Source organism: Acromyrmex echinatior, chromosome 9 (genome assembly GCF_024713525.1).
Source record: "Acromyrmex echinatior isolate Ae372 chromosome 9, ASM2471352v2, whole genome shotgun sequence".
Lineage (NCBI taxonomy): Eukaryota > Metazoa > Arthropoda > Insecta > Hymenoptera > Formicidae > Acromyrmex > Acromyrmex echinatior.
The window spans coordinates 9,939,533-9,951,265 of NC_141860.1; the positions used below are offsets into that span (position 1 = coordinate 9,939,533).

The window sequence follows — 11,733 nt, forward strand, 5'->3', positions numbered from 1 at the left end:
CATATTGCGTCAGCATTTCCATGTGCTGTCGTCGAGACGCCATCTCACGTCGAAATTTTGCACGTGACCACCAGAGGCTGTATAGTTGATTAGAAACGTGACGTAAAACTTTACTTTTGCTCGTTTTGTTCTTTTTCGAAGAATAAAGTTCAGAACACCTATCAAAACAAAATCGGAATGGATTCCGATCGGAATTATTAGATTATTCCCTAGATTTCTATTGTGTTTTCTGGGAAAAATGGAATAATTCTGATTGGAATTTTTCGACTTTGTTCCATGATAGGTGCCTCGTATAAAGAAAGAAGAGAGGAGAATGAAATCAATTATTTTTTTCACTGTGTTTATTTATTTGATTGAATGGTCTACGGCTGCGTTCAGCAAAATATTTATTTTGCAATTATTGGAAATTTTCTTCGCACTGATTGGGTTATGCTTTTAGATCAAGAGGAACGGTCCTACCTCAGCAGACAATCATAAAACGGTTGCAAAACTGTTGTGTTCTGTTGAACGCAGTCATTGGCAGAAAAAGCATTTGCAACTGTTGGAAAATTCTTTAATATGATTGAGTCGGGCCTTCAGTTCTTACGACGAATAAAATATCAGCTCTGCCCTACGTAAAAACATCACACATGCCGATTGGTTCCTGCGATAATGTGGGACGCGATTGGCTGATTTGAATCATGTCGGTTTTTAAAAATGGGCGTCCTCGTTTGAGATTCTTTCACATGTCATGTCATATGCTGCCTTTTGTTTACGTCCGAAACGCGCGACGTCAGCGACAGAACGCGATATTCATCGAACTATGATTTCCAGTACCTTTTGAAGAAACATTTCCACCGAGTTTTGAGATGTACCTGCATTTGAAATACACGCGGCGATAAATTTTTAAAAGAAAACCAGCTGACACATTAACATCTTCGGCAAAGTGAATTTTATTGGGATCTCTCTGCGAAATATTTTAGTGCGATAATGGAGAAATATCAGCATATGAGAGCGTTTATATCAGCGGCCTTAGAATACACCAAGCACCCCAGCGAAAACGTAATCTCCGCTATACAAAGAAGTCTTGGAGTAAATATGAAAACACATTTATGTTTAATACACTTATATTGTTATTGTATTTTTAAAAGTACTATTTATAAATTTATATTTTTAAGGTGATTAGCGCATCACTGGACCTGAGTATATTTGATCCTGGGACTAGTGTAGCCGCGGAGTTCTATGTAAGTCTGTATGAGCTTATGAACTCCATAGGATCACGATCCACTTTAATCTGGAGCGCCGTGGATGTTTTGCAAAACGCTTGTCGGAATATACCTGCTAGGCAGTCACTTATTCATGTATATAAATTTGCGCCGATCTTAGCAAGATTATTGGAGGTATAGAATTTAATAACTCACATATTGTTTTTTTCCATTAATCATATAATCCATTGTGTCTCATCATTCTATTTATAGGACAGCACTTTTTAAAACTAAAAATCAATATACTTAGACTCAAAATTTTAAAATAAATTAAATGATATATGAAGGCTACGAGTCAATGCAGGATGTTAAGTGATAATAAATAAATTTTAATCGTACAATAATTTAAATATAATGCTAAACGTTTCGACCCTCATTATATTATAATATAAAATGTATAAATAAAAAAGGTCGCAAAATTACAAAAGTATTATTTAATACTTTTGTAATTTTGCGACCCTTTTTATTTATATATTTTTATATTGAGGATGACTTAATGAAAATCGAAACATTTAGCATTGTATTATTGTAAGACTAAAATTCATTTAATCTTTAGCACCTTTTTAATTTTTTTCTCTATATGGAATATTAAAAAAAATTTTTTTATACATATAAATTATATAGGCATGAAAAAAATCAAAAAGATAATACATGCATAGAAAAAAATTGGAAAGATGTTCTATAAAATAGGATGATGGGAAGAAATGGAGTATATTATTAGGTACCTTTAATAACCAAATAATATAAATTAATAATCAAATTAATATAAAGTTCTTTCGAGCATTGTAGGCGAATTTAACAACTGAAAAGAGGATACGAGTATTGAAACTATTACAAGAATTAACATACGGAATCAAAATCTCATGGCAAGAGACTCAGCTTCCATATTTAATTTCCACATTAACTCAATGGGTAGTACAATCAAAAGAAGAAGAGATTATCTCTCTATCTTTAGGTGTACTGGTAAATCTATGTTATAAAAATCTTCCGGCAGTGTACACGCTGATGCGAACCATCAATACCAAAGCATTTATTAGAACGTTAGTGAAATTACAAGGTCATGTCAATACTAGTGTACAATGTTGCAAGTTATTAATTATATTGGAGCCAAGTAACACGAGCATGTATGAGAAATATATCACAGATTTTGCATCGGTAACGTTTATTAATCTGGGAAAAGCGATGAAACAAAAAGATGTTTTATTATTGAGACATATCGTTGACTTTTTTAACGATATTGGGCAAAACGAACATTGGCGAAATGTTCTACTTACATATTCGAAGTAAGTCAATCAAATCTGGTTCTTATATAACATTCAATGCATAAAATATTTCATAGATAAAACATACAGAGTGTTATCAAAAAAGGATCACAGATTTTAAAAGTATATAGAACAATAAAAAATAAATCAAAAGGTCCTAATAAACATAGGTCCGAAAACGAACGGCTAAGATATTTCTTGGACCAAATTTTCGGACCAACTTTACTAGGACTTTTTAACTTAGTTTTTGTTATCCTGTATGCCTTTAAAATCTATGACCCTTTTTTGATAATATCCGATATACTTATATACGTTTTTAATGTTGACTAGTTACGGCAAAGATATTGAAAATATATTGGCCACTTTGGAAGAGAACACAGACCCGGAATGCGTCGCTCTCATGATGGAATTTTTATTATTATTGGTAAAGCTGAAATTAACTGCCATAACGCCTTTGTATCCTGCATGTATAAGATCAGCTATGACATGGGTACCTGTGGAACAAGTACGTAATCTTTATTATTTTTTTCTTCTTAGTCTTTTGGCCTTTGTTACACCTTTCTTATGTACTTGTGGTGCGCGCGTTGATTATTCAAAATTGCCACAAGCATATGGGACCTATAGTTTTAATGCCAGTTCCGAATGGCCGGTTTTTCGAAAGGTGTTTCTGTAGGCAAAGATACTCTCAGAAGATTGCCGGTCTTTTCCGAGAGGAGACACAAGCGAAAATATTTTGTGAAAATATTTTAGTTTCTACCGAGATCGAACCCGAGATCTTTGGCATGATAGACCAGTGCGCTGTCTGCTATGCCACGCTCGCGCTCGTAATCTCTATTATTATCTTTCGTAATTCTTATTAATGCAATAATTCGAAACGTGTAAAGAAAAAGATAGAATACGAAAAATTAATCAGTAATTTAATCAAAGTTTCCGTTGAAAAATGTAGGTATGTTCAAAAGCTTTAGCACTTATACGAAGCATAATAATTGATTCCCGACGCACCAGAACCTGTGCTGAAGTTTTAACAGAGATAGATCCGTCTGTCCTAATGCTTATAACGAATCAGGAGGACGAAATTAATGATCAAAGTGAAGGTCAAAACGCAGAAATGAAGCAAGCCGAATTGATGCAGCTGTTTCAAGAAATGATTAAAACTCCTGCGCTGAAAAAGAAAATTATGAGCTCATTCAATGAACATGCAATGCGCAAACAGTTCAATCATGTGCTGAATAATGAATTTTCCGCCTGTGGAGATTGGACCAGAAACTTTATGCAGGTTAATACAGAATTTAATATGCTGCACGTTATTATAGTGTATTAAAGTGTTAATTACATGTTTTCGGCTTTACAGAATGCTTCTACCAACCTTTACATTCACGCCTTAGCCTTGACAGCAGATTTGGCAGCGAATCATTCCAACTGGTTAACTCTATATTCCGAATTGCTCAGTAAAAAACAAATACAAATGATAATAGCACTAGCATTGTTCACCGGTGATGCAGAAGTTAAACACAAAGCCTTGCAGTTGACATCATCGATTGGATTTCCACAAGAATGGTAAACCTTTCACATGTGATAAGATGTTCATCTTAATTTAACATGTGACAGTTGTACATATAGAATTTCTGTTTGAGAAGTGTTTCCGCAGTGGCACTTTGCATGAAAGAATTAGAACCATTGATATTGGTTCAAAATACCAATAACAATATATTGGAAATCTCGAGTAAAGTATCCCTGAATTATATCGGGAACGAATTGGCGCCGTTATTTTCCTTCAAGCAAGAAGAACGCCTTGATGCGTTTTTAACCAAGCTCGAATCAAATCAAATTAATGATATTCCAACGTCCGCGGTCATGGAACTATATGAATATAAGGTATAAAATTTATACATTATAATCTTTTTTTACATAGTGTACACAGTTTGATATATCTTATTATATTGTAACTAATTTCTTTAAAGTTAGCAACAATGAGACATTCTGAAAAGGCAATGTGGTCAAGTTTAGAAGCAGCAAATAATCATGCTACTAGTCTACAACACAGGTTAGCACAAGTAGTGGCTGAGTCTAGTAGATTACATCAGTTATTATTTGATACCCAACAATCTTTGGAAGGAACAAAAGCGGAAAAGTGTGCATTAACGGAAAAATTTATCGAGAAGGAAAATCAATCTCAGAAAGCGCTTTCGTTAAAAAAAAAAGTGAGTGCTTATTATTATACAAATGCGAAATTGCTTTAACAATTTCTTTAATTTTTATAATAATGACTATTGCATTTTAGGAGAATGAATCCTTGAAAAAAATTGTAGCCGAAAAATCGACAAATTTAGAGAATTTAAATGAAAAACTGACACAGTGTACAAAAGACTTGGAAGATAGTAATAATAAAATTGATATATTAACCAAAAAAATCAAAGAATTAGATAATGAACTTTTAATTGCCGAAGCAAAGGCTACAGATATGAGCAATAAAAATCATGAATTAAGTAAACTTTTACAAAAAATGCAAGATTCCCTTAGCAAAAAAGAACAGGTATAGTAATTCTCTCATTATTTCATCTCTAAAAATGTTTCTAACATAAATTCTATGTTATATTTTATATATTATAGATCTTAGAGAAAAAAAGTGCAGAGATAGAAGCAAATCAAAGTGATATATCTGCACTTAAGCAAGAAATTGAACAAATGAAGCATATACTGCAGACCTCTGAACAAACCATATCAGAAAAAGATAGAAATATTCAAAGAATGAAAGGAGAATTGAAAGAATTGAGCCGTATGCGGGATATGATCTTTGAGCTCACTGCTAAAAACAAAGATGATCTCAATTCAAGTTAGCGATTCTGATGCTTTTATTTAGGAAAATTTAAATACACAACGTATATTTTAACATAAAAAAATTTATTGAAGGAATACGTGGTAGAAATACGATCAAAAAATTTATATACAAATAATCGATTATTGTTATTGTACGGCTGTTCATTGCTTATTCAATACGATCATTACATTTTAATAAAATGTTTTATATAATTCGCACATAGGATAACTATTATATTTTTATCATAAATTAAAACGTGAGTGTACATCATTTTGCATACTGTTACGCAAATTTTCGTACTATTAAACATATTATTATATAGATTAAAGATATATAGTATAAGCATGCAATATTCCATATAATTATTTTTCTGTTGTGTTAAATACGATTGCTAACGATTTCTACTTATTTTATATTAAAATACGTAAAATGAAATTTCTATAATTATATATCCTGCTGTTTTGAATGACGAAATCATTTTTTTGCGATTGTATATCATTTTCATGTATTTTACTACCACAAATGTATACTATGTCAATGAAATATTAATACTGTTACAATTTTTCACTTACATAATAGAGAAGATTTGTCTTACTACCACTTTGGTATTATAAATAAATAATACCTTCGTTTTTAAAGTCATATACATATATATATATATATATATATATATATATATATAAATCATATTAAAATATTAAAGATAATAACAAATATCTTTTTAAATTAGAAATATAAAACATTTTTATAAAGTTTTTAATAACATTGCTAATAATTTTAATTGCTTCTTCCTACTTTATCATCCATATACATCATGCTTATCAAATATAATAATTAAAAAAAAGAGGTGTGTGTGTATATATATATATATATATACTATATATATATATATATATATATATATATATATATATATACATATATATATATGCACGTTTTAAACGTTAAAATTTTTGGTATATACTGTCGCGTATGTTTTATATATATATATAAAATTAAATGCTGTTTCATATCTATAAACAGAATGTTACCAGTACAAAAAGAGATTCTACATATAGAAATAAATCGATGAAACAGAATAGAACGATGTTGTAAGATTTTATCTTTGAAAAAATTAATGTTAAAATTTGAAAATTTAACAATATTTCTCTCTCTACTTTTCGTGAATAATATTGTTATAAAATTATTATAACATAAAACTTATCGAATTGCCAAAACAACTATTGAACATACATAAAAAATGCAACATTCTATCGAAAAAATAAAAATAATTTATTTTTTTATAATATTTAAAATAATTTAAATTAAAAATGTTTTATTAAAAATGGTACTATTTTATTAATAATTGCTACTGAAATAAATTCAGCATTATATGCATTAATACCGATACAAATAATGCTTAAAAAAATACAAGGGCATAATATTAATTTTCTTATCTTCAAAATATTTCTTCGAAAACGGAAATAAGTCCTTTAAAATATTTTACTCTCTGTTCTCGATTTATTATGTACAATCATTTTTTCTACCATTTTTGCACTGAGAACTTTATATGTAATGTCAATATTAGTGTTTTTACTTACTTAATTTCTTCATGGAATTACAGAACTTTTTATGTATCCAGACAAGATATAACTGGATTAATAAAATAGAGCAAAATGGGAGGTGAAAAATATGTTAATCAATCCCAATTATCTGACGTGAATGCCAGTCGATGACGTCTATCTCCTTTGTGTATCACATGTCGCAATAAAGTTGATAATACCGAAATTTGATTCATTTGTCATTGCACGTTCAACGATAAATACAACTATAACTTTAAAAAAACAATAAAATATCTTATTTTGCGAAATAATAATTAGTATAATAAATCTATACCGAATTATATAAAACTGACTAACCAAATTAAAATGTGCTATGTGCAACATGATTAAAAAGTATATTATTTTCCACGCTTAATATCGCATTTCTAATGCGACATTGTCATCAACTGCCGCCTTTACTCCATGGCTGTTCAGTGGCGGATGCAAACATCAAATAGAAGCAATTCGTAGCCATATTTATTCCCGCTGCCATCCAGAAAACTGTATGCCAACGTGCAAGGGTTTCCTGTAATACAAAAGTAAAAACAATGTACATTCATCCTAACGAACGCTTGAAACGAAAAATATGACAAATATACTAACGTGTCCCTCTACTATACTGCCGATAATATATGGTGCCAAGAAACCACACGCGTTTGCCGCGGCATTTGTTAATCCGTATAAGGTACCCGCATAACGTGGTGCTAATGCGATATGATTCATCTGATTTCCGGCATACACTGCACCTTGAAGAGAGCCCAATCCGGCAAGCATCAACATCACTGTCATACGATCGCATCCGGCCCAAATAGCACCGACGAAACTGAGACTGGGTCCTAATGAGGCCACCGTGTTCCACAGTTTGAACGAAGCCAGAGGTGAGATTAGACGACGAGCTAGTAGTGCATCCGCGAAACTCGAGATACAAAGACCCACTAGCCAAGCGCTCAAATAAGGTAACGCCGAGAGAAATGCATTCTGTTGTACGTTCAGATGCAAAATTTTATCCATATATGTCGGCAGCTCGGTCAGAAGAGTGTAGAAGGCCCAGGACTGGCCGCACTGCGTAATAGCAATGGCCCATATAGGTAGAGAGGTGAAGACGGACAACCAAGGTACTCCCGCATCATCGTTCTATTATTTAAAATTTTATCATTAAGTCAAGTACGATAACTTCGCAGAAATATTTATATATCAAACGTAATACTAACTTCATCTTTTTTCTCGACGCTAGCTTCAATATATGCTTTTTCGGAAGGATCAATGCTCGCGTGTTGTGAAGGAGTGTCGTATATGAATATCAACCAGAACACATACCACACGAGACCAAGACCACCGAACAGATAAAATGCAAGGGGCCAACCGCCCCATAATTCTAAGGAACATAGCCAACCACTCACTGGTAATGAGATAACAGTTCCGAAATTCGCACCTGAAAAAAATATCGTAAGTAATTCTTGAATATTTTTTTACCATTAAAAGGCAAGGACAAACAAATTACCTGCATATACTAAAGCAGCAAATTTACTTCTTTCTAATGGAGGTACCCAATGTGCCAGCATACTGTGCATCGCAGGAAATGTTACCCCCTATATATCGCATATGAAAAAATATTAATAATTTCATATAAATATTTATAGACATGTTGTGGAAAGTAGGATATTTACCTCGGTAAATCCTTCTGCGACTCGTACAACTAAAAATGGAACCAAACCCCAATACGCAGCGAAAGGACTTATCACGGTCAGAACAGCAGTCAGAAACACTCCCAGACCATAAATTAATTTGCCACCCATTTTCTCAGCCATCCTACCACCCGGGACATTTGTAGTTACATAGCCAAGAAAGAATGCACCTAATATGATACCTTGAGTCTTTTCATCCCAGACAAATTCTCCCGCGCTCTGAAATAACATTAAAATTAATTTCAGAATGTACATTAATAAAAAATATTACAATATATGAATTCACTCTCACAGAGACTCTTAAAGAGTTATCAGTAGTATCACATTTTAATATATTATAAATTAAAACAATATTTAGGCACATTTCTTTTGTTTAAATATTAACATAAAAAAATTCCTTAAATAGTATTTGATGATAACATTAATATTCAATGAAATAAATTAATAAGCGGAATTAATAAAGAGAGAAATTATCAATAGGTTCGTAATAAATATCTCATTATTTAATTTGTACACTATCCTGTACGTTAGATTTCCTGTGACAAATGTTGAGATATTAATGAGATGGACAGACTCATATCAATATCATTAATACAAAGAAAAAATAGTATAGTGTTGTTATGTATGTACGTGTTACATTTATATATTCCAGTGTGATAAGTTTAAATGACTAATGTCACACGATAACTAGTATCTAACTAACGTAATAACAGGAATGATATATATACTTAAAAAATAATATGATATAAGAAGCAATATAATAAATATATAGAGTAATGATATAGAGTAATGATATAAAAAATAATAATTAAGATTCAGATAATCACTTAAAGAAAACAATGATAGATTTACCGGTATGAAAGTCCCATTTATAGGTTTCGTTTTAGGACAAACGTCGCTAGTATCATTATCCTCAGCATGCGGTATTGCAGTCTGATTAACCATAGAGACGATGGCTACTGATAAATTCACCCTCATAGCGTATACAAGGGCAAAGCCAAGAAAGCCCAGAAAACCGAGAGTGTGACGCGCTTTGATGCATGATTTAGTGTCTGCCGGAATCTGCGATGTGTTAACTAAAAAAACATTACATTGTGAACATATATTATCAATAAAAAAGTTAAAATATATTACTTATGAATAATCTTGAAAGAGAATGGCAAGACCTTCAATTACGTAATTTGGTTCTTCCAGATATTCTAAAAACATTAAAAAAATTAATTTGCCCTGAGAAAATGTACTAAATTTCAATGAATATTTGTTTGAATAATACTAACTTAACATTTATTTACAGTAAACAAATATATTTACTAAATAAAAGAATGATAGTTAAATGAAATTAATGATTCTTGTACCAAATAAACATATATTTATTCTACTAATAATATATTAAGATACATTATATATAATTACTAATAATATATTAAGTATTCTACTAATACTTAAATAGCTACTACTACTATACTACTATTTAAGTAGTACTATTATAGTACTATTTAACAGATGTTTATCAAAATTTAGTACATTTTTCTCAATGTATGTTAAAGAAATTAAATCTGTTAAATGTATTTGAGATATTAAGTGACAGCTATCTAAACAGATCTATCTAAAATTTCTTATCAGCTGATGCATTATTGTAGCTACAATCACATTAATATTCCCAAAAATTAATCTACGTTTAAAACAATAATCAATTCTTCATTCTTCTCCTACTCCTGTGAAATGGTAAGATAAAAAAAAGTATGGTAACTTGCTTTGGCACAAAATAAATCTGACGTACTCGCGCATTGACGTCTCTCACGAGGGGAGGAGACGGAAAAATGAAGAAGGTCGCAAGATCAACGGTATAGATAACAGATCGTTTTCACTTCCGCGATATTCACGAACATCTGTCCCGCTGTCATCGTTGCATTGCTTACGTTATCATCCCTTTGTTTCCAAACAATGCACGCGCGATGCTGACTATTTCTCGCGCGTGGAGAACAACGTATAATTATGTGAACGAGGACAACGCATAATGACGTCACAAAGGTATTCGACAATGTTTTTTGCGGATTACCTCGCTCCAGAGAATCGTTGATACATAACGGCTGATCGTCTCTGGAGACGCTTGGGTCCAGGACTTCCATGATGCCGTCCTGGATCGTCCTGTTCTACAGCGATCCCGCACTTTTACGATGACTCACTGCCGCGTCAAGCATAAGAAATAACGCTTTTCCGCTCCTTCCAGCGTGTCCGCGCGGTAACAGGTCGTCACGGCTGTAGTTCGAGTCTGCTTTGATCAGCCTGTCATCCACGCGAAACGGAGTACGGTATACATGCGAGAGAGTGGGACGGTGGGATGGATCCTGGACATGCGCAGCGTGAGAGTAACAGACAAAAGTACAACCTGAGTGCCCTGAGGATCAATTCTCTACATTGAAATGAGGTAAAAATTATAAAAATGAATTTATTAAAATACTTATAATTTCACTAGTTATTTAGTAGTAAATTTACTCATTTTTATAATTTTCATCTTGTTTTAAGATACGCAATCGTATTCCTATTCTTTTCAATTGAATACGATATTTATCTTTCCCAGCTTTCTCCTTTTTCTCTTCACATTAGAGAAAAAAAGAGAAAAGATAATAAACAGTACAAGTTCAGTTTGCAAGGAACGGATCTACTGACTTATATAGTAACTGATTTAAAGAGATAGACCAATAAGATAAATTATATGTTTTTTTAGATAAAGAGATAAATTCAGGTAAATTACGTAATATATATCAGGATTCATGTATGAAACCTAAAATACCGATATATATATACTAATACAGTTTAGTATTACTTGCGTTACGCATGATGTGCATGGCGTCATTTTATCTTTCTTTAATATTCAGTGAACAACAAGAATAAAATGATTTATCATGTGCATCATGCGTGAAACGGAACGTACTTTATGAGTGTGCAGTAAATATTAATTAAAAATTGTATATTTCTTGTAGTATGTTGAATAATAATATAATCGTGGTATAAATTATTTATACAGGTATATCATTAATGAAAGTTAGAAATAACAAAGAAGAAAAAATGTGCCATTGTAATAATTATATATAATTATCATAATTAATTATATTAATATCATACAGATTTTTAAATGTAATT

General features: G+C 31.6%; 2 protein-coding genes across 4 annotated transcripts; one reads left to right on the plus strand and one right to left on the minus strand.

The window, feature by feature from the left end:
* The first annotated feature begins 90 nt into the window (after window positions 1-90).
* LOC105153418 (Protein CIP2A) lies at window positions 91-6,053 on the plus strand. The gene is made up of 10 exons (XM_011068238.2): window positions 91-1,071; window positions 1,158-1,379; window positions 2,034-2,527; window positions 2,837-3,011; window positions 3,453-3,782; window positions 3,858-4,063; window positions 4,144-4,381; window positions 4,468-4,707; window positions 4,788-5,039; window positions 5,117-6,053. Exons 1-10 carry the CDS (start codon window positions 970-972, stop codon window positions 5,342-5,344), a joined length of 2,487 nt encoding a protein of 828 aa, XP_011066540.1. The 5' UTR covers window positions 91-969; the 3' UTR covers window positions 5,345-6,053.
* A 221-nt stretch (window positions 6,054-6,274) lies between these two features.
* Window positions 6,275-10,859, minus strand: MFS10 (major facilitator superfamily transporter 10). Of its 3 annotated transcripts, none has more exons than XR_015546162.1 (8): window positions 10,649-10,857; window positions 9,442-9,665; window positions 8,572-8,808; window positions 8,406-8,493; window positions 8,116-8,336; window positions 7,508-8,038; window positions 7,223-7,430; window positions 6,275-7,137 (listed from the first exon to the last, which is right to left on the minus strand). XR_015546162.1 is itself a non-coding variant. In XM_087409522.1 (8 exons), exons 3-8 carry the CDS (start codon window positions 9,565-9,567, stop codon window positions 7,308-7,310), a joined length of 1,326 nt encoding a protein of 441 aa, XP_087265648.1. In that variant the 5' UTR covers window positions 9,568-9,665; window positions 9,724-9,788; window positions 10,649-10,859; the 3' UTR covers window positions 6,275-7,307. The 3 variants fall into 3 exon arrangements, 2 of the variants coding, with proteins under 2 accessions (XP_087265648.1, XP_011066538.1); XM_087409522.1 differs by adding an exon at window positions 9,724-9,788 and having other exon boundaries at window positions 6,275-7,430; window positions 10,649-10,859; XM_011068236.2 differs by having other exon boundaries at window positions 6,275-7,430.
* Window positions 10,860-11,733: the final 874 nt, after the last annotated feature.